Source organism: Aythya fuligula, chromosome 3 (assembly GCF_009819795.1).
Source record: "Aythya fuligula isolate bAytFul2 chromosome 3, bAytFul2.pri, whole genome shotgun sequence".
Lineage (NCBI taxonomy): Eukaryota > Metazoa > Chordata > Aves > Anseriformes > Anatidae > Aythya > Aythya fuligula.
Genome location: NC_045561.1, coordinates 98,596,474 through 98,620,474, shown reverse-complemented (window position 1 = coordinate 98,620,474; position 24,001 = coordinate 98,596,474). Strand labels below are relative to the sequence as shown.

General features: G+C 37.8%; 1 protein-coding gene across 1 annotated transcript; it reads left to right on the top strand.

Moving 5' to 3' along the window:
- Positions 1 to 12,462: 12,462 nt before the first annotated feature.
- Positions 12,463 to 16,049, top strand: TMEM18 (transmembrane protein 18). Its single transcript, XM_032184834.1, has 5 exons — positions 12,463 to 12,536; positions 12,770 to 12,890; positions 14,411 to 14,465; positions 15,240 to 15,333; positions 15,422 to 16,049. Exons 1-5 carry the CDS (start codon positions 12,489 to 12,491, stop codon positions 15,509 to 15,511), a joined length of 408 nt encoding a protein of 135 aa, XP_032040725.1. The 5' UTR covers positions 12,463 to 12,488; the 3' UTR covers positions 15,512 to 16,049.
- The last annotated feature ends 7,952 nt before the right edge of the window (positions 16,050 to 24,001 follow it).

The window sequence follows — 24,001 nt, the reverse complement described above, 5'->3', positions numbered from 1 at the left end:
AATAGAAGGGACCCATGAAGGTCATCCAATCAAACCTCCTGCTCCAGACAGGGCCGCCTTCAAGGTTAGGCAAGGCTGCTCAGAGCTTTTTGCCCCTCAAACTGAAAATATCCAGAGATGGAAATTCCACAGTCCCTCAGCAATAGCATCTGTGTGCAAAATAAGATTTCGCCTTTACTGTGAGGGGACAATGACATTTCTGAACTCCTTAATCATACTCATCATTACTCTAAACTAGAATCTCTCCAATATTTACATATTCACAGCTAAAAATAAGTGACTAAATAAGGTTCTACCAAATTTTTACTTTCAAATACATAGAACACTGTTGAAAACAGAATATGCCCAGGAGCCCTACTAACTAGGAAAGAGGGTTTGGCATGCCACTTACTGATCTTCCTGAAAAAGATGGATTGAGCATTCACTTAGAGAATTACCTTTATTGGACTCTTCCTCCTTAGGTTTTTCACCTAATTTTAACTTTTCAAACAGTGTAATGAAGGTGAAAGTGTAAATTGGGAAGCTCTTGTGCATATTTCCCACAAAGTGGAATTTCCCTCAAGGCTTTCAAGACTCCTGCCCACTTTAGCAGGTATAGTCAACACTCATATTAATAAAGCCTAAATTAAGAATTCTTACTTCCAGAAAAAAACACTGCAAGGAAGTTTACTGTAATTAACACTTCTTTCATTTTTTTTTTTTTTTTGTTAGAAGTTACCAAGTGCACAGATTTTCTTGCACGTATTATACCGATTCTTTTAAAAATGTGTCCTGTTTTCTGACATTGCAATTCAAGTTTCCACATCTAATGTTTTCCTTTGATACTAAGTTTCTTTAATATTGGTTACTTAGTGTTATTGGTTTTTAAGTGTTATTTCATTTTAATGTGTTATACATGCAGGAAGTGATATGATAATTTAACTCCATCCATCTTTAAACATTTAAGTATTACAATTTCAGATAGAGTATAATATATTTAAGAAATACAACAGTTTCAGCTTTGCATCTGCCATTAATCATTATGATATACAAGTTACCACTAAGATTGCTTACAGCTGATGTCAATGTAACGAAACTGAAGTCTATTTTTCCTCAATTTACTATTTTATGTACACATCACTGCGAGATTCTTCATAGTTTCCCAAGAAAATGTGAAGAGCTGAAAAACCCATTGCTCCTTCATTATCTAATTATTCAGTGAATAATATTCAGGTATGTTCCACTGAGTTTCTCTTCTCCCCCTCTACAGAAGTGTTAATTAGAACACCTAAAGATGCCCACTTTGTTATATCTACAACCAGGCACTTTCTTTAAGTCTTCAGTGCTTGTAACTAATGAAGATCTTCACTGCTCATGACAGAGGACTCTTCAAACAGGGAGTTATTAACAGCAGTGTTTTCAGGGAGACTGATCTTGGAAAAAAATCAAGCCCTCTGTTCTGCAGTTTTAAAAAACAATATTTAACTATTAAAAAAAAAAAAAGACTTGGTTTACATTGTATGACTTTCAGATGCTTTTTTTTTTTTTTTTTAATATTTTTTTTCTTCCATGTCTCATATGGATACTCACTGGAATCAAACTTCGCAGACCAGTTTTAGTCCCTCTTTCCCTAATTGCATATTGCTTACATTTTGGCACATACTCAGGCTGAACTTTACTGCATATCGATAAATTTCCCACATACGGAAATGGACACACAGAAAGGTCAGACTGCACTTCAGTACTAATCCTACTGACAGTATATACATGAACGCAACAAGATTGGTTTCATGCTGGATTTCCTATAACCTTCAAAGCTATCTTAATAAGCCAGAGAGGCACATGTCCCTCCACACACTAAACTTTAATTCGTACTTTCCACTGTGTACACTGCTAACCCATTCCCTACCAAAAACTTATTTTTCAGGAAGTTGCAGAGTAACCCTTTCATTTTTATTTTTTATTTTTTTATTTTTTATTTTTTATTTTTAAAGTATCTTTGCCCTACAGGACCATAACGAGCACATACAGACTGCAAGGAACTTGGGTTCTTGTGAATGGAGGTCCAATAGAATCTGCTTACAATAATCTCCATTTACTTGAGAGATAGCCCAGATCTGATTTAGCCAAACACTTAAGTCTACATATTAAAAAAATAAGAAATTGAAAGGAAAATGAACCATTTACATAGACATGCAACCAATCTTCCTGGAAAGAAATTCAGATCTTCCCTTGTTTGAAGAAATTAAATTTTATGTCAGGATACTACTATTCACCATGTCATCACATGGAGGTTCTCTATTTTTGTGCAGCTAGCTAAGGCTCTAGAGCCAGCCTTAACAAAAACTCCAGGAGCCCCTGGGATCCATATTTTAAGTTGCAATAGGTAGAGTCTCCAAACTAACAGTGCTATTAGATAATTTCCTTGTCACCAGGAATCTCAAATTAGCCTCAGATGAGAGTGATAAATGTGATTAGAAGGCAGCAGTGACCAAGTATACCTGGAAAAAAAATCTGCTTAATAAAAACATATCACAGGGCACTACTGGTTAAACAGTGAGTGCTCAAGCACTGTATGTATGGTGCAATTAGGAAAAATGGAATTGCTCTAGTTGCCACCAGCTCTCTTACAACTCCAAAGCACATTTCTCTTTCTTACTGGCAACAGTTCTAGAACACAGCTTAACTGAATTGAGGTACACGAGGATCCTCACCCACAGCATATGAGGAGCTGGCAGTATGTGCATGGGGCAGACACAACTGAAGGGGTATTGGCTTACAGCACTAAGAAAAAAAACAAAACAAAACAAAACAAAAAGAAACAGTAACAGCTTTCAGCATTTCCACAGAGATTCCCAACATAATTCTCTAAGTCCCGGTGGTAAAATTTTCTTCCTTTTTAATATACAAAGAGGGTCCTACAGAAGTCTGTAGGGTCTTTGTATCTGTAGAATATATTTAGCAGTAGGGACTAAAAGGGCAATTATTAACACCCGCAGGAAGCATAGGTAACTGTTCCATAAACTTAAAAGGTATGCTGGGCTCTTCTTATTATGATGAGGATCTATAGCACAAAATTTCCCTCATCTGAGTGTATCTCAAAACCTGTTTTGTGAACACTGCTTGAAACAATACGTTCCTGAAAAACTAATGCACTGAAGAACAAAGTAAGAGTGCCATCTACTGTTGATATTCATCAGTGGATTGTTGAATGCTCATTTATTTTCCTTTCTTTACACTATGAACTTATGCTTAGTCTCGCAATTAGCTAATTGCACCATTTTTACTGTATATGTAATTTGATGACAACACTCTTTAATCCCGGTTTGGGCATTCACCAGGGAACTGGTTAATGTTTTGCACTGAGCCTTTAGCAACTTCAGTTCAAATCTCAGTCACAGCAAATTTCTTCCAGCTTTTAACATGCAAAAGCAAAGAGCTGCAAGATTGCTATGAGATTTTACTCTGCAAGTATCACTATCTGATTGTCCTGTTCATATATTCTTCCCTAAGAATCTGGAACTGGAAACCAATGAGCACATCCCAATGCCCCATCTATTCAGTAAAACTGCATAAAAGGAATGCCTTCCTACAACAACCTTAGCCTGATAACAGCACTGAGACCAAAAACAGAGGTGATCCCTTAAGATATGTCTGATATCTGAGTAACAACGACAAAAACAACCAACCAACCAAACAAAAGCAATAAGTAGTAGTTAAGAGATGGTAGAGTGCTCTATTTTGAATTTTTCCTGCATATGTTAAATAGATCAAATGAAGTAACTTGTCAAATACACATACAAGCATTCAATTACCTCAATTTAAACACCAAACTAAAATAAATATGGCTCTGAATGTTTCCATAGGGAAAAAAAAATATAAAAATCACAGATTTCTTTAAGGGTCAAGTATTCTGCCTGAGGCCTTCTTCCTCAGCTCACCTTTAGGTATCTTTATTTTCTACCCTATGGTTTCCAGTAAGGACCAACTTCTGAGTCCTTACATAACTGCAAGTAACTGTGAACAACATTCTTAACCTGAACAGTCGAGGTGCATCTACATTAGCAGTTTAGAGAGCTGCATAATTGGTATGAATGCACTGGGTATTTGTGGTAAGGGTTATATGGAACATGTTTTGTACACACAGCCAGTGCATGCAGTATGTTTATCTCCTAAACTAACCACAAAGCTTCACACTGAGAAGCAATCCAGAGTGCCCGGTGTTAATAGACACCCAAAGTACAGAATTTAAAGAAAAAAAAATAGGTACCTGTGAAGTACTCCTGCTATATGCAAGCAAAAATTCTGGAAATGTTTGTCTTATCCCTCCTTTACAGATGAGGGAAATCCAAAATAATGAGAAAAGTAATTGGAGATCATTCACAAGTTTCTGTGCTTTCCAGGAAAAAAAAAATAAATAAATAATAAAACAAAAGCAGTGAGAAATCTTGGTAGGCTAACAGATACAAACTTGGACTTGGACTTTCTAATTCCAAAGAGGACAACGTTAACACCAAATTTGCCTCATCAGTATAAGTGGTCTTATACCATCATTATGTCTTCAGTTCAGGAGAACCAAACTAATGGTGGCTACCTAAAAGTTCCTGTCTCAGTCCTGACAAAGAGTATTACTCTGGTGATCTCAGCCAGGCAAAAATTTCACTGGAACCCTGAACTACTTGATGACAGTCTGCCAAGGTCACATGGAAGCTTATCTCTGCAAAGTCCCATCCTACAGGATCAATGCTGCATTAAGTTGGAAGAAAAAGATGAATGCAACATATTTGAAAAACAGGAACAGAAACTAAGTCTGGTAAAGCCAGGCAAATCTATTCTTGCTACAGGGAGCCAAATAATTTTGTCTGGAAAAATGAAAAGACTACTGCAGTACTCAACCTGCATTCTCTGGTGCCTGGAAGGGGACCACAGGACCCTCCTGAGAAATATCCAAAGCCTTTGGAAAAGGGAGATTAACCATCTTCCCCAGTGAGTACTTCTGAATATGCTAGAGTCTCAGCCTGGAAAGTTCTGAAACGGAAGAAATTTGCTAAATTTGCTAATATTGATTTTGACTCACCATAATACTGGTTGGGGGGTGATTAATTTCTGTGGTTCATAACTCATGGAAAATAAGATACCTATTGCTAGTGGTGAAAGTCTAAATCTGTTCTTTAAGGAAAAGATCTCTGTCTGCATCTTTCCCCTAGCAACAGTTAATGACACACTGAAGGCATGTGTCCATATCACTGCAGTAGTCTGCTTACGGGAAAGTGGGAAAGGAAGGCAGATTAGCAATTTTCATATGATCATACTTTTTTTTTTTTTTTTTTTTTTTTTTTTTTCTGTTAGGGCAACCAGTTTATCTCTTTACCCTTGAATGACCCATACTCATGTAAGTGTAGCATCTGGTAATGTGTTAGTAGAGTTTGTTCTGAAATCATACAGACAGTGCTGTTAAGGAGGGTAAAATATAATTCCACTCCAGAGAAAACAGCAGTAACAAGGAAAGGATGATACAAGGAAGGCTGCAAAACAGTGAATATTGAAGGTGTTCTTCCATGTATTGCTGGGGATGGGGGTATAAACCACACAGACAGGTATTATCCTTCAGTTTCTAATACAGGCTCAGAAATTGATCTTTCAGTGGTGCCCCAGTTGTTACCACATTTTGTCGTTGTCTTTCTTTTGCTGCATTTTTTTTCTTTCTCACTTTCTGTTTTCTAGCATGCCATCAAAAGGCACTGCATGGGAGAATTATTATTATTATGTTTTTTACTTAAAAAAAAAAAAAAAAAAGTGGATACTGCCTTACTTTCTGGCAGTATTGCTTATGTACAAACGGAATAAAAGGACTGGACACAAAGTAAAAATGGGAGGAGGGAGCTGGAGGAGTGCATCTCCAGTATGTATTCCAGAAAAATATTTTCTGGAAAATATTTTTCCAGAAAGGGAGAGTTGGAATAGTTGCTGGGCAGATACATATTTCTTGCTGAATTGCATTTCAACAGAACAAAAGCTGATAGTTGGCCATAAAAAGACTCAGTAGTGTATGTGAATGTACATAAACTTTAGCCTCAACAAGTACTCAAGGTAGTCAACTTTTGCTGGCAAAGCCAAAAATTATCTTTGAAAGGCAGTCCGGGAATATTCCTAAGGACTGAAAAGGAAAAAAAAAATGTAACTACCTTCAAGAATGAGGATTTGGGGGATTTGGGGTACCACAGGCCAAACAGCCTTGCTTCAGTCCTTAGGAACATGATAGCGAAAATAACCCTGAAAACTCTTTCCGTCAATGTGAAGGACAAGAAGGTGATTGGGAGTTGTTAGCATAGATTTTCAAAGGAGAACTCACACCTGACAAAACTGGTTGAAGATAACAGTATAATATTCCCTTAGCTTTCCATCTTACCTTTGTACAAAACCAGTTCTCTCAACTTCTTGTATGCCAAGGGCTTCAGACTCCTAATCGTGGTAGTGATACCCCACTGACTTGGTCTGGTAAACCGGTATTTTCTTTGTAAGGGGGGAGCCCAAAATGGAGACAGTACTTGAGCTGTGGTCTGATATAGCCAGACAATTTATTTTCAAAAAGAAACTGTACCATAGCCCCCATTCCTATGATTCTTCTACTAAAAAAAAAAAAAAAAAAAAAAAAAGTTGAAATTGGTTACCTTTTGCAAAGTACAGCACTTCAGTGTGTCCTGTGTACAACCATTTCTGTGACAACGTTTCTCTGCAAATGGCAATTTTAAAAATAGATTCATTCCTGTATGTTTCACTTCCCAAATATCACACCCTGGAACTCTAAAAATTGGATCTGCAAATAAAAATTATGCAATTAGGCCTGCAACTGTTCTGCAGCTCTAAAGTTCAGTCTTTGCCCAAAATGCTCTATACAACCCACTTTGTGTATTCAGCACTGACTTTGAAATGCCTGTGCAACTTGACCTTTCTCAAAGGTTTTCTAGGCATGCTGTGTGTTACCTTCCCAAACTTTTTTGCTGATTTGACTCTCACGTAATTATTCCCTTCAATAATTCTAGCTCTTGGCTGCCTTCTCTGTTGCTGAACTGTGTCGTGGTTTAACCCGGCCGGCAGCTAAACACCACGCAGCCGTTCGCTCACCCTCCCCCCTCCCTCTCTGGGACGGGGGAGAGAAATAGAAAGTGAAGCCCGTGAGTTGAGATAAAGACAGTTTAATAAGACAGGAAAATAATAATAACAAAATAATAATGATACAATGGTGATAATAGGAAAGTAATAATAATATGTACAAACAAGTGATGCACAATGCAATTGCTCACCACCCGCTGACCGATGCCCAGCCTAACCCCGAGCAGTCCGGCCCCCTCCCCCCAGCTAGCCACCCCTATATATTGTTTAGCATGACATCAGATGGTATGGGTCACCTGTCCTGGGTCTGTCCCCTCCCAGCTCTTACTGCACCCCCAGCCTGCCTGTTGGCAGGGCAGAGCGAAAGGCTGAGATGTCCTTGGCTTGGTATAAGCACTGCTCTGCAACAATTAAAACATCGGGGTGTTATCAGCACTCTTCTCATCCTAAGCCAAAACACAGCATTCCACCAGCTACTAGGAAGAAAATTAATTCTGTTCTAACTGAAACCAGGACAAACTGCTACCCTGTTTTTCCACCCTTCACTCCTGATTCATTAAAGGAAGATGATGAACAAGAGGCAGCATCAGCTCCAAAGTACAAGATTTTAGAGAGAGCTTTGAGTCTCATAGATGAAAAGTAAAACATCTCTCAGAACAAGGATATGTTTCAAAAAGTGTCTCTCCCAGTTGATCCTGTTCCTGCTGCTCCCTTCTCCATGCAGCATGTGCTTCCCTGCATGTTAAGAACAGGGGGCAAAAGAGACTAGGTTGTGCCATACAGGCATGCCCTTAAGCAGAAAATACAATGCTAACATCCAGTTCTGGAACCAAGGCAGACAAAATCATGTAGTTGCCCTACACAATCTAAATACCTCTATACCTTATTGCCCTTTTTAGGACAATAGCAGTATTGCAGCTTGAATGCAGTGAATCATGTGCCACACACTACACAGTCACACATCAAAGAAATGTAGAAGTATTTGATTTCCATACCACTCTGTGGAATGACATAACATGGTACTTCTGAGGTGAAAATAAAAAAAATAAATAAAGAAAAAAAAAAAAAGGAAAAAAGAAAAAAAAAAGAGAAAAAAAAAAGCAGTCAATCAATGCAGCAGTTTTGAGAGAAGAAAGCTTCAGAAGGAGTCAAGTGAATGTAAAGTGCATAAATAAGAGCAGGATCTAATACTGTCAGGGCTGCTTTTTGCCTGCAATTATGTTTGGCCTCTTCTACCCTGGACAAAGACCCAACAGAAGTAAAATCTGGTTGTTTTGCCAGAACACAGCAGGGCTTAGAAAGAATCCTGAGGAGATCTTTGGTGGGATTAGTAGCATAATTTAACAGTCAGTCATGTTAGTAGGTAGAGAACAAAAAGACATTTGCATTTCAGACTGTCTGCAAGGTTTGGGAATAGAGGAGGAAGAAAAGTAGAAGCCTGAAGCTATTCTGCACTGAGGAAAACACCCTGGCGGAAATACATGAAAGAGATAAAGTTAAAGGAATAGGATTCTGAAAAAGACACACAAAACAGCCATTTCACTTTCGGGCTAGTGCAATGTTGTTTAGTGTACACAACTAAGCTGTTGATTTTTCTCATTTAAATTGTGGATTCGTGGAACCAGAATAATTCAGGTTGGAAAGGACCTTAGGTCATTACAACCTCTTGCTCCAGGCAAGCTCCACTATGAGGCCATATCATGTTGCTCAGGGATTTATCCAACTGGATCCTGAAAACCTCCAACAGATGCCCTACAACCTTCTGGGCAACCTGTTCCATTGCTTGATTATTCTCATAGGAGAAAAGCTTCTTCTTACATCCTGTCTAAACTTCTAGTTTTATTTTTTACCCATTGCATCTTGTCCTCCTACCACACCACCAGAAAAGCCTGGCTTCATCTTGTTGATAATCTCACAGGCACTGTAAGGCTGCCAGTAGGTATTCCCCAGGTGAGGGGAATAGGTGAAGTGCTGCCTCATTCCCTAGCTTGCTCATTGTCTTCTGACAAACTTTTTTCTTTCCTCGTGGAGACACAACAGAAGATATCCATTAATCCTTTCTTTTGCCCTCTGAGACACCTGACATGCGTCTCTTGGAGAATCTCAGCACTGCTCACCTCTTTGTGGTGGCAGACAGCAGAGTCCAGTGGACTGCAGGCACGTGTCCGTGATTACACCAGGAATCAAAGCAAGAGATGGGAAGTGGGGAAAACGGAATGAGAAGAGAACAGCTTGGGAAAAGCATGGGGAAAATCAAAGAGCCAAAAGTCTAAGGAGCCATGCCATTGCCAAAGGATTGACCTCCCAGGAACATGGAAAGAGGTCACTATTGAACATGTCCTTCTCAGATATATTGATCTTGTCCAGAGGGTTAGTACTTTTTGGCCAGGCCCACGCTGCATGAGGCCACTGCTGATGGTGTGTCAGTGGTGGCAGTCCAAGCCAAGTGCCCAGCCTGGCCATGGTTGACTTGCAAGTGCAGACAAAGCTGCTCTATCTACCAGATGGTGGGTGGCCCTGACCCTGCAGCAGCAAAGCAGCTTGTCCTCTCCTTGATAAGAACATGAATGAAAGTTTTTCTCCACAGGAGAAAAAGGAAGCAGTGAGTCAACTACTCACGAGACATCCACTACCACGTCTCCCATTCCTCACTGCAGTCCAGCTCTGGTACCATCCCTCTGTACCACCTCCCTTGAGTGAGAGAATCCAGATAATCCTCACTGGAGTCTGCACATGTTGTGCTGCTGAAGACCCAGCTAGCTCATGCCCTTAGAACAAACACAGGTGTCCATAGCCAGCAGGAGAAGCAGCAGGAAGCAGCAGTGCAGCCACCCTGCCTGATAAAGGTAGCCAGGTGCAACTCTGAGGTCAGTATGAAAGAGAAGCACCTCAAAATCATTGAAAGGTTCCCAACACTGTCACTGAGTGTAACCTATACTGAGACATCACCCACATAAAGGACTTGACTGCATCTGCCCAGACCCAGGTGATGAAATGAATCCCACATGTAGTATTGAATAAAAGACAATGTAGATAAACGCTGGTACACTACTGTCACTTAACTGTTTAGATCTCTAAAGGGATAGGAATGTCCATGTATTTTGCTTCTTTGTTAAGGCTGAGGTTTGCTGAGATTGATGAACTTCTACACCTGCTGCAATCTGGTCCTAACTCTTTGTAAGCTGTGGCTAAAATCACACATTCTGATTGTAACGATCCATGTGACAAACCAAACAATAACAGGCCAACGTGTCCATATGGCGGTGCCTGTTTAAATTGAGACCATTGTAAACTGTTTTACCACAATGCCTTGAAAAATTTATATAGTTCAAGGCAACCCTATCCCTCCTAAATGAAAACCAGTTTACAATGGAACATACCTTTACCTCTTCCTATGTAAAGCAAATTAACATTTTCATTTGTTGAAAGGGAAAAAAAAAAAATCTTTTTATCAATCTCCTTCTGGGGGGATCTTTTATCCAATCTGCTTGAATAATATGCTAGTGTGGAAAGAAAGCACATACAAATTTGAATCATAAAACAGAAAAATGAAGCTGAGTTTTAGATGCCACTTGATTAGGTTATTTATAGTAAAAAGAGCAGAAATATTTGTCTGACCAGAAATATTATTATACTGAGTATTTTTTTTGCTTCTACAGCATTTTTTAAATTACGATTTAAACCTAGCATACTGGCTTTGCAAAATGCTATAAAAAGACAAATATACAGGCTTTTCCTTATCAAAGAGCAATGTGTGTTTATTAACTTTTAAGTATGTTTCATTTCACATTTCATTCTCCACTAAAAACACATGAAACAACCTACACCACACAAAGGTGCTGGCAGTACTCATGTATCTGCTACCACCTGCTGACAAACAGCATTAATAGCTTTATTCTAGTCAATCTTACAGAAGCAACTCCCACTTTCCTATGAAAAACTTACACTGCTGCCACACTGGCTGACAGTAAAAGCTACACATTTTTTAATACGTTATTTTGTAGCCACAACAAACCACTAACTTCCCATCCACCCAGCTTGTTTGTACTACAGAATCACCACTGATCAGCATGTTTGCTCATAAAGCAGCTATTATATCCTTCATTCACTGAAGCCTTCCAGCTTTTGCAGATTGTTTCTCTAGTCAGTTACTGAGCAATTACAAGAAACTAATTCCTCATTTACAAAAATCCCAAGTGATTTAATTTATTATATTGATAATAGGGCTTTTCAAATGACAATTTCTTCTGTCAAATGTCATTTTTTTTCTGGCCTCATTTCCCAATTTCCCAATCTATAAAGTGGATTTGAAACTTTTTTTTTTTTTTTTTTCTGTTTTAAAATTAAGAGGAAAACAGTAGTAAAAGTGACAACCTTTGCACCACCCTGATTAATTTTACAGTGCTCTTAGTAAATCCCTTGCTTGGCCTTCAGACACTCTTGCTGAGGAATAAAAATACCATAAACCTAAAGTAAAATAGAGAAATAACCTCAGTTTCAGCTATCTCACACTAAATTGCAGGTATGTGTGACTGAAAATTAAAGTAGTTCACAGTGATGGCCTCTATTTGGCTATACAGTAGAAGACTAAAAATAATATTTGTATTTACTTATACATGCACTTCTAAACATTCTGGAAAAAAAAATAAAAATAAAGGTGAAACCTTCAGAGTTGGTAAGCAAATGCCAAAAGGGGGGTGGGGAGCAGAATGTGGAGCTACAGTATGACTGTATGGATTGTGTAACAAATAAAAAATTAATGCCATTAATAAAGTCTCCCGGCCTAGCTGATGAACCTGCATTTGAAATGTCTCTTTCAGAGTAAAAGGTCTTTAGGAGCTACAGGTCCTTAGAGGTCTGCATGCATTTGGCAAAAAGAGTTAATATAAATGAGTCATGACTCCCTTTCCATTACGCAGCAATTCATTTAAATATGTAATTTTTTCTTTTGGTAAAAAAGTAGTATTTTCGAGTTGACAACTTATGTTCCTGCATGGTCAATTGTTTTTTGTCAGAAGTTTTCTACTGAGCACAGTGTGATAAAAACATTCTAGTTTAACTTCATATTCAAACACTAAACGGAATCAGCGCTCCTGGTGCTTTTCTGAAGTGTTATATTAGAGGGTTACCACTTCACACATAGAAGGAGAGGTGCTTTTTGATACAGGAGAGCCGAGTAAGGTCAGGAGTAACAATCCCTTACTCCCTCAGTGACGAGGGCACAGCCGCCATCTCCCCTCCCTCAGACCTCCCCCTAAGCCACCGCCGCGGGGCAGGGACCTGGCCCTCGCCGAAGTCTCGCGAGAAGACGCCCAACGGCCACAACCGCGGCAGTTGGGCGTCTTCTCGCGAGACTTCGGCGGCCGTTACCTGTGGTGAGGCGGAGCACCGCCGCGATGGAGGCGCCGCTGAGCGGCCCGCCGGGGCTGTCCACGGTCGTGGCGGTGAGGCGCCGTCCTCTGGGGGTGAACGGGCTGGGGAGAATGCGCTGCCTGCAGTGTGTAACGGGGACCTGCTCCTTTTTGCGTGGGGCAGCCCGCGCTGAGGTGCTTGGTGAGCGCGGTCCGTGACTGAAAGCGGTCTTCGGTGCGGTGTGGGAGGAGGGAGGCTCCAGCGGTGCCCTAATCTCCTTCCGTGTTGTTGTTTTTTTTTTTTTTTTTTTTTTTTTTTTCCTTAGAGAACGGACTGGTCCGAGCCCTGGCTGGTGGGGCTGGCGGTTTTCCACGTCCTCTGCTTCCTCATAACTTGTTTCTCCTTCCAGCACTACCGGGTGCAAATTGGGCACTTTCTGTGCATGGGTGAGTAGTGCATTCGTGGTTCCCTGAGCTCCTCGTCGGGGGATACAGGGCAGGTGTTTTGCTCGCACTTCCTGTATTTTAGTGACAGTTTCTTGTGCAGCCCAGGGCTTTGTGATACGTTTTGCAACAGATAAAGTGTGTACAAAGTAGTATTCTTCTTGTAGTAGTAGTAGTATATATATCTATACGTAGTTGATTTGCCTGATATAGAAGCTGCCATGATCTATAAATATTTATGTATTTATTTAGTTTCTAAGACTGTACAAAGCAGAGACTTGAAACTTTTTGACCGTAGTGAGAATCTGGGATAAATGATTTTTTTGCATGGTTGCACGACATGTGTTACACCACTTCTCAGGAAGAAATTCAGAGCAGCTTCCTTCTGCTCTGCATTACTTATGCTGCAGTTCAGTAAATACAGTCAGCTTACAGCTGGATTCATTTTTGGAGCAGGTTTATCATATGCCTCACTGACACCTGTGATAGTGGCACGAGGATGAGCAAGACTGATTCTAAAAAAATATTATTTAATCAACTGGGAAAACTATGACTAGGAGGAAATTACTATCTTTTTTTTTTTTTTTTTTTGATTCAAACACTGTGCAATACGTGAGTGGTTTCTATAAATGCTTAAGTGTGAATTCATAGATGTACTGCAAATGTTTAGTTCCTTAACTTCAAATAGTAGTCCTAAATACAGAAATGTGAGACCAGAGCATCTAAAATGATACCTAAATTACGTTCTGGTTACTGGGAAGTTCTGTTTTTCTTTTTTTACAGATGTAACTTAGAGGGAGTCACCAAGAAGATTGTTAGAAATAGTGCTGTCTTCTTTCTAGATCGTTTGTTTTCTGAGCTGTTCCTGTAAACTCAGTTAAGCAGGATTTCATGGTTGTTTGTCTGTAATATAGCAAGTGATCACTGTGTACTTGTTAGTAACTATGTGGGATTTTACTTTAGAGCTGGGATGATCAGGGGGCTGAAGAACAGCCTACAAAGAAAGGTTGAGAGAGCTGGGGTTATTTCTTGTAGAGAAGAGAAGGATCCAGGGAGACCTTATAGCAGCCTTCACGTACCTAAAGGAGGCCTACAGGAAAGCTGGAAGGAGACTCTTTGTCAGGAAGTACAGTGACAAGACAAGGGGGAATGGCTTTAAACTAAAAGAGGGGAGGTTTAGATTACAGGTGAGGAAGAAATTCTTCACTGAGAGGGTGTTGAGGCACTGGAACAGGTTGCCCAGAGAAGCTGTGTATTCCCTGTCCCTGGGACTGTTTAAGGCCAGGCCGACTGGGGCTTTGGGCAACCTGGTCTGGTAGCAGGGGTTTGGAAGTACTTTTAAGTTTGGAAGTATCTTTAAAGTCCAATTCAAGCCATATTGTGAAATACTAAATGTGCAGTTTGATATTCTGATGGTCAAGGAGTTGTATACACATCATACACTACATCTCTTGTATATATGGCAGAACGGATGGCAGTTGTATTTAAATAATTATTGAATCTAATATTTTTTTCTTGTACAGTGGGTTTAGTGTACTCTGCCGAATATATAAATGAATTAGCAGCCATGAACTGGAGGTAAATATTTACATTTTCATATTTAAATGGATGTCCTACAAATATTCTCTTTTCATATATATCAATCCCCCAAAAAAACTTAACCTAGAGTCACCCATCACTAGAATAGGATGGCAGAGAATTTGTTGCATTGTTAAAATACGTCTGAACAAAACCGTAGAGTGTGACATGGTTACCACTTTTAAAAATATTCTTTTTATTTTTTTATAGCTAGTGTGTATTTATTGCTTAAAATCACAGTCTTTTTTATTAAACCTGCATACCAGAGTTAAACTAATAGTTTATTGTCATAAGAACTGAACTAATCATTTTCTGATATAACTGAAAATTGTATGTTTAACAACACTTTCTGCAGACATCTAATTTTAAGTCTTTATGTTCCACTTACTGCCTGCATGGCCTAAGTAGCAGCTTCTCTACATGTTACTTCTGTTACGTCTTCTAATATGAGGACACAAAATGAATATTTAAAAGTCATCTCAAACACTTCAGGATAAGCTTGACTTCTAAGGCACAAATATATCTCTGGTTGTTTTATTTGAGTCTTGAGCAATAAAACCATAAGAAAGGCTGGTACTGTAGTGAACATTCATAACTGATAACTTACTGACACTTCCAGCTTCATGCAACTGGCCTGTATTTGGGGATCCCAAGAATCTGTAACGTACAATCTGTGCAATGTCGATGTTGAATGATGTGAAGACGTAACATTATGTGAACTATGTTGAATAAAGCTTCCTTCTTAAATTTCTTCTTTATTTTTTCTTCTTTCAGGCTGTTTTCTAAATACCAGTACTTTGATTCAAGAGGAATGTTTATTTCACTGGTATTCTCAGCACCACTACTGGTGAATACTATCATAATTGTGGTAGGTTTTCATTTTTACAGGTGGTGCTTTTTTTTTTTAAACTCACCTGTATACATGCAATTAACAATTTAATTTACCTACTTTTCAGGTCAACTGGGTTTACAGAACTTTAAATGTTATGACTGAACTGAAGACTCTACAGCAGAAAATTAAAGCAGAAAAACAGAAGAAGAAGTGAAAGGGTCTAACACAAATTTTTTGATAATTTAATAATACTTGTCCATGCAATCAGTCCTACTGCTTGTTCATGCAGAAGCAGCAATTTTCTTTGTCTGATGTCAATAGGGACTTTGCAGCCTGTGGCTGTGGACAATGACAAAAGCAGGTATCTACAATACATCTGGATTTCACAGTGAAATTGAGAAATCTGGTCTTACCAGGTCTTTGTGTCATTTGACGTCAGCTAGTTTTCATCATGACCAAGTCTGTTAACATCGGTGAGACACAACCTTCCAGTTTCTGTTTGCCTATGTAACTTTGTAACTGTCTTAACCATGTATTTATCCAGTCTCTTGCTACTTGTGCCAATGGAACTGCGTTGTGAATTCCAGTAAATGAGGAATTATGCTCAGAATGCCTCAGGAATCCATGCTTCTGTGAAGCATTTCATTTGTCTATAAATCAAGTTTCATACTTCCTGTGTGTATTGTATGTCAGTGAGTAGTTCTGACGAGTAGCATTTTATAAATAAAACTATCTGCAGCATTTTACATTGAGTTAACTTGATTTTTGTAAGTCATTTTTGTTCTTTGTTTCCTAGAAATTGCTGGTTTGCTGATATCTTGTACCTAATTTACATACATCATTCAAATCATGATTTTAATGCAATTACATAAATATATTTTTCTTAAAACTTGATGAAATTTCAGTAATCTCTTTTCCTTTTTAAAACAGAAGGGAAGAGGAAAAACTTCAGGATGTTCAGTATTATTTTATTAATCTTGTTTAGGTTTTTATGCTTAATTTTTTAATCTACTAGAAATTAAAAAATGGTAAATACAAAGAAGACTTCAGTTTTGCTTAGAGTTACCTGTTTTTATTTGAATAAGGAAAATTGGGGGCTGGAGGGAGTATAATAAGAGTCCATACATTTTTAGTGAAAGCTGCATCTGGAAGTGGTTAGTCATCTATGTGGAGACCTCTGTATAAAATCAGTTTAGTGATGATCTAACTGAGCTAAGAGTATTGTAATGTGAAGAACAGTTGAGTATGTAAGGCTAGATTGCAAAAGCAGAACACTCGTAAGGTTTTAATTTTGCCTGTGATTTTAAAAAATCATATAGTTTTGACCAAAGTGGAATTACTGTTAATAAGCAGGAAGATAAGCAGATGCATATATATTCATGGTATGTGAGCTTCCCAGTTTAGGGGAGAGTGAAATGTTCTGGAGGGTTTCACAGCATTGTGGAAAGGCAGTGCACTGTTGGCCTGGGGTCTGTTTCTTTAATTCTTCCATGGATTAATTTAGCATGGCTCTCCTTAAACCTCTGCCAAGAAATGCTGACTGCTGAGGTATTTATATACTAGCAAACTAAATAGATGCAGGTTTGGTTGTTGTCCCATAATCATCCATTCTTTTGTGACTATTGATGCAATTTTGGGCAGTGTCAACTCACACTCCTCCGTGGAAATAACTATAGTGGTCTTGTGGAGATCATGTGCCTTTGGGTTATGGAAGGAGAAAAAAAACACAACACTTATGAAGGAGTGAAGAGAATCTATCCAGATGAATGCAAGGTAGTATATAGTACCTGTTTTCAAGACCAGAGAACAGACCTGTTTGATTTTATATGGATAGATGTAGTCCTCCTGGTCTGGCTTGGAGAAGTTAATTTTGCTCTTACAGTTTGATGGGGGAGAATTATGGAATGTTATGCACGAACCTAAGCCTAAATGTACAGATGTGCTCCTGACCTTCCTTATGAACTGTTCTGCAGCAGTACAAATGCACAGTTGTTCTAGTGTCACATCTGTAAGTGTCACTACTGTCACAAGTGACACTAGTCACTAGGGTACTTGTGTACCCTGCCGTACATGAGATATGACCAGTTGCTAACAGGTTTGGGCTTCATGCAATTTATGAGTTCGATTCACAGTAGATGACACGGTTCAGAGCAGCATATTCTCTAAGGAAGTTTCTTGCAATGAAAAACTGCTTGCTTTAGTTCATCCAAAGCAAATCTTCCCCAAACACTTCAGTGTTTTGTCCTCTTACTTGTGTGAGGTTGGAAAGTGAAATTCCCTCTTCTGCAGCTGTGAAACTGGTGAGCAATCAGAACTGTCTTTCCTGGTGTAAGAGACATAACAAATTTTCTGTATTGCTGAGTTTTGTATTAATCTAGCTTGGCACAGGATTTATGGATAGAAGAAATTCTCTGAACCTTTGGGGATTCCAAGCGAAATAAAAAATTTCGTACATATTTAAGTTCTTTCATCTTACCTCAGTGTAGTTGACCTTTCAGGCAGTATTTAATTACATGTAGCATTAATGTAGTAATATTGCCATTTAATATAAGATCTCAAGGCACCACTCTAACAGTTAAAGTGAGCCCTAGAGTTGGAGCATCAGGGACTTTGTTTGTAATTAGCAAGTAAAAATCCATTTTGACTGTATATTATCTGTTAATTTCTGATACCACTAACATAATGTGGTAGGTCGTAGGCAGATGATGCTTAGTATAGAAAGTATCAGTGTTGCATATTATTTTTAGTCCCCTAGAAGTAATGTTCAGTGAGAATATAAACAGCTCCTAATTCCAAAATCTTACCACTTAAAGGACAAACATTTCAAAGTGTACACTTAATTGTAAGCACGATGATTTTACAACTTCCCTGATTTCTGAAACTCTAAGTAAATGTGACAGTAGAATACACTGTTACCATATATGTGATTGTCTGAAAAGCATTCCCATTTTCCTACATTGCAGGAGGACTGAAACTTGTATCTCAATTGACCTGCAACTAAGCTTGCCTGGAAAACTCTGTTTAAAGAGTTATGTTTAGAAAAAATATTTGAAGTAAGCATCTAGCTGTATGAGAAATGACCAGAATTAAGCAAAGCAGGCTTTTGTTCATTGTATGACTGTTTTTATGAAGTGGCAGCATAATAACATAACAGCCTAGTTGCTGACAAATGAAAATAATTAGACAAATGAAAATAATTACATTGTGTTTTCAGAGATCTTTGTCTACTTAGGATTTTGTATATATAAGTGAATGAGATCCAAATATTTATGACTGGTGGAATAACCTTAATTGGGAGATCTGATTTTAGGTTGTTTATGGAAGAGCCTGTTTGCTTATTCCAAAATGGAGAAGAAAAAAAAAAAATACAGAAAAGCTGGTAGCTGCTCAGTTGGATCCTTTGGACAGCGAGACTAGACACAGGTGATTTGTTTCTGGCTCTGTATATCTTACAGGCAATGACTCAAATCTTTATCTTTCCACAACAACGCACAAGTGTCAGCCAGTGTGGAAAAACATTAACGGGGGAAGGAATATTAGCCTGGCAACTTTTTCCTAGTAGAAAGCAGTTTTGTTGCATGGAAGTCTGCAGGGACCGAGATTAACAGAGTTTAGTTGACAGACTTCCTGGAGTTTAAAGTTTGCTGTATTCCCTATGGAAAAGTAATAAGTAAAATGAAGTGAGTTTCCAAGAACTGGAACCTAGAGTTTTCTCTTCTTCCATGTTCGCTGAAATGCTGTATCTTCAGGTGAATTTTCCCCTCCTTCAGTCCAATGAATTTCATTATTCTCAACAGAATGAGTGAATTTCAATAAGGGACCTTGAATGTATAGGAATATTTGCTAGCTCAGTAGTTTTTTGTTTTATTATGAAAACACAGGGGTATATCCCATACACATCATCATCAAAGGCATGGAAAGACAAATTGAGGTCTCTTGCGTTGTGTGTATTCTGAAAACTGAACTTTGAAGGACAGTCTTGTTACTTCTAATTAGCTTAATCAAAAAGAAAGGGATCTGTTTCAAGGAAATCTTTGTTAGATGCTCATATGCTGTTGCTATGAATCCTAAATGGGGGAGTAGTCCCAAGAATCACTCTGTGGGTTTTTGAGAATCAAACTCAAATTCTCCTTTTTTTTTATAGGAAGCAGGAATCTCAGGAAAAAGAAGATTCTTTATGTGGCCAAGATAGAAAGGAATACAGCTGTAATGTAGGGAATGTTGTGTTTCTTCAAGCATGAACGTTTTTTGCATGCTTTTATAATAAAGCTTATTAAAAAAAGGCAAATTGAATTTTTCACTGCAGATTGTTATACCACTTTTATATGTAATGTGAGTTTTCTGAAGCATAGTTTGATATATTGTGTATTTAAATGTTTTTGAAATCTTTAAAGTATTTTTAACATCTTTTAATGCATTTCAATGAAATAGAAATATTGGTGGTTTTCTGTGCGTCTGGGGTAGAGATCAATACAGTTAACCAAGCTTGCCACTGGATGTCACTGTTTCACATGCAGAAATTCAAAGATTTCCATGAGAGCCAGTTCTGTAGTTTTTCACCGTAGCTTCATAAATACTTTGTGCAGCATTTTGTAATGACCAGGAAAGCTTGTACTGGTCCAAAAACTTGCAGTGGTGATGAGCATATATGCTTCCGGAGTCAGGACTGCATTTTGGTTGGTGTTTTAAAGCTTTGTGATTAGGCAAGGAAGTTAAGTATGAGTAAGAAAGGATACTTACATTTACTTATGAAGGTCTTTTAATTAAAAAAAAAAGTATATAAACTAAAACAATTACATTATTGTGTGAGCTGAAGTAGTCTGGTTGGTGAACTGACAGCTTATTTGAGTCTTCTAGCTCTTTCTGATTTCCCTTGCGTAGCTCATCACTACCCTTTAGTTTTACACATGCACTTAAATTCACATGTAGTTATAAATGAGGTTCTCAGATATCAGCAGTCACTTCAGTCTTTCTTTACAATCTGTCAAACAGTCCTCAGCAGTGTTCAAATGCTTGATAACTTTTTTTTTGAGAAACTCTACATTTCCTACTTTTGTGTTTACTGCTTCATTTAAATATGAACAATAGGAACCTTTCTTACATTATTTCACAGGTGTAATGAAGCCAGGAAAAGAGCTGTAACTAGTAATGCTTTACAGAGCTCCAAGCATTGACTTTAAGTGGTCCCACTGAAATAGTGATCCTGTTTTCTTTGGCACTGTCTAGGGTTATAACCACTTGAAAACAAAGTCAGGATCAAATGTGTTGCCTCATTCATCTGAAAGCATTACAGTAATTAGCAAGGCATTTAGCAGAACTGATTGAAACAAGGCACATTTCTTAAAATGGATGAGTTCCAAGTGTCATTTATAACACATGTTAATCAAGCCCTGAATCAAAGTAATACAATCCTATAAGCCTTTCTTCCCTTCTCGTCCAGCAAGGGCTTGAGAAAATGGGTTTGCACAGTGATGTTAGTAATGTTTTCATGTCCAAAGAAGGGCAGTGAAGCTGGTGTGGAGTCTAAAGAATGACTCCTGAGGAGCAGCAGAAGAGCTAGGGTTGTTTAGCTTGGAGAAGAGAAGGCTCAGGAAAGACCTTTACTTTAAAGGAGGATGTAGCTCCCGAGAATGTAGCTCCCAAGCCCCAAGTGATAAGATGAGGGGAAATGGCCTCAAGTTGCTCCAGGGGATGTTTATGTCACTAGGAGATTATAATCTTGTTAGTATGAAAGATTTCTTTACTGAAAGAGTTGTGGGGCATTGGAACAGGCTGCCTAAGGAAGTGATAGTCAGTATCCCTGGAGGTCTTCAAGAAATGTGTATCGTGGTTTATTGGTAGACTTTAGTACTAGGCTAAATGTTGGACTAGCTGATCTTAGAGGTCTTTTCCAACCTAAATGATTCTATGATAATATATCCTGAAGTCATATATAGTATGGTCTACAAGACATCAATCATTTAGGGCCCATAACCGTAGGAATCAATCATTTAGGGCCCATAACCCTAAGATCAGAGTCATGCCTCTGATAACGTTCCCTTCACTTTGATTTAGAGATTAATAGGAATAATTAGCTTCTTATAGCCACCTTTGAGAGTATGTGATTTGTGAGGTTTGTATTCAGGCAAAGGCATCAACAAAAGTCAGGAAATTGATATACCAAACAAATAATACGTTGCTTGTTCAGTGCATGAGGTTTTCATAGCAGTCCAGACAACCGTGAGATTTTTGATTGTTTAATTTGACCCACAACAGTGTTGTAAACTGAGATTGGAAATAGATTTAATGGCTTTAAGGTGTTGATTTTGTAAGTAATCACAGTATTTTCTTTTGAAATCACACAGTCGATGAAAATAAAACAGTCCAATTCTATTTTCTTGTTTCAGTTGCCCCAAATCCTAAATTAGTCTAATCCTTCTACAGTAATTATGTATTAGAAAAGAAAAAGAAAACAGGACACAGAACATTCTCATAATTAACAAGAGCCAATTTATTAAAAAAAAAAAAAGTTAACGAGACTGTTTTTTTTTTCTAACAAATTAGTTCATTCATTTTTACCATCTAAGATTCAGATTAATTAGTAAATAAAGTGTGTGCTGTCCAAGTTTTCGGCTTACCCTGTGTTGTAGGAAAAACAATTTTAACATGAAAATTAGCTGTCTGGCTTTGTATGAGTGAACAAGGACAGTTGCCATGCTATGTGATTTCCATGTAATTGTCTTTGAAACAGAAGTGTAAAACAAAAACAAAACAAAACAAAAAACTAAAACATTATTAAATGATCTTACTGATTTATCAGTACCTGATATTAAAAGAAAACAAAAATGAAAATGAAGAAAAAACATAGCTTACAGGTTTAGCAAATTCCCTAAATATTTAACTTGTATAAATATTTATATAAAAACGTTTAGTAAGATTTATATTTGAAAGAAATATATTGGAGAGTTCAACATGTCTATGTTAGAAAAGAGAAAGCAAGTTCTTCTCCAAGGTCTTACAAAACTTGTGGAATTTATTATTTTCAAGACTTCTATGTTAAGTCATCCAAAAGACTCTGAAATCACAATTTTGACTTTCAAGTGCACTGAAATACATCGGACTTTGGAGTCTGAGATTTTTTTATAGTATGACCTACAAAGTGAAATCAATACAATTGTAAAGTGAATCATAAAACTAATACATTTAAAGACAACATGTCATGGTTGTATCATGAGTGGGCAATACAAACTAAATGCCAAGTAAACAAAAAGTACAGAAAAAATAGATATTGTATTTTTCAACTTCTTTTTTAATTCTTGTACATGTTAATACACTCTAATATTGACAAATTCTGAACTGTAGTGCTTTAAAAATTGTACTTTTTAATATCTTTACAGTGAAAGATGGAGAACTTGTCCTCTGAACTGTAAACTACCCTCTTTTAGAAGCCTTGTCTGAGACTTAGTAGAAAATGCTGTATGCAAATACTGTAAGAATATTAGTTGCTTACAAGTTTTTTCATTTGTTTTAAACTGCATTTCTTTACTGGTTTTACCTAGTAGTTTATGGGTTAAAATACTACCAGTCAGAATTTTACTAAATTAAACAACACAAAAACTCTCTGTTTTTGTGTATGCATGCCCATTAGTTAGACAAGTATTAATTCAATTCTAATTAACAATGGCCATTACCATTCACTATCATTAACTTAATTCTCATAACCCTTACAGAGTTATCTCATTTGAATTTAACCCAACTGAATGTGATACAGTATAGCTGTATTAACGCGTAAAAATAGTAAAAAATATATATGCAATTGTTTCAATTAAATACATAATTGTCAATATTAAATATGAGCTAGAAAGCAATCAGTTTTCTTTGTAGCCCTTAGAGGGCTCTATTGCTATACAGCACTGGGAAATAGGCTAATTTGACATCTTAACATATTCTGACATCTTCTGTAATTTAATTTAGGCCTTATATTAACTCTGTTTACATGGCTTTAAGTGTGTGCAGAACCTTCCAAGCTGGTTAAAAGGTCTGATGACGTAGATGTAGGATTGTGAGATGAAATAGAATGTCTGCGAAGCTGTTGGGTATAGATTTACTGGAATTAGAATCACAAATGTGACAAGATTCTCAGTTCCCAAATTTCAAAAGCGTGAGGACTGGTCCACAGACAAAATGATTAAATCATGACTTAATAATGTCTCATCATTTTCTGAATGCTTAACTGTCCATCTAGAGTGTCTGCGTGTAAATTACAGCATTGCAGTGCAGCTCTTTAGCAAGCTCATATAGTTAAAGTGTGTTGTATCCAGACAACAAATCTCTTATGGGGAAAGAAGCAGAAGAGCCCCGTCTTTTCTTCCTTCAGGGGATTCAGGTGTGACTCAGCTTCTTTTCAGAGGCATGAAAACAGCCAAGAGTAACAGTAGCTCCGGCAAAGGATTAGAACCACAGATAAGAGGTGTTTGATATGAAAGGGAAGAGCACGGATGTGGAGAAGTACTTGTACCAACATAGTGACTATGTTTAGTCATTTTATTTTAGTCATGTTTAAATGCCACTAAAAAAATGACATTTTAAAGGGCAAAGTGAGGGGTACCACACTAATGGAGATAGAAGAGACCCGGTAATAATTGCAACTTCACAGATGTTTCCTGTAGGATACAGTGCACAAAGCAAACTGGAAGGGTTCTGGAGTGGAACTACAAGTAAGGCA

Coding starts and splice junctions, on each gene's coding strand:
- TMEM18 (XM_032184834.1), top strand. CDS start 12,489: ATGGAGGCGCCGCTGAGCGGCCCGCCGGGGCTGTCCACGGTCGTGGCG. Junction 12,537..12,769: donor GGCTGTCCACGGTCGTGGCG/GTGAGGCGCCGT, acceptor TTTTTTCCTTAG/AGAACGGACTGGTCCGAGCC. Junction 15,334..15,421: donor TGAATACTATCATAATTGTG/GTAGGTTTTCAT, acceptor CCTACTTTTCAG/GTCAACTGGGTTTACAGAAC.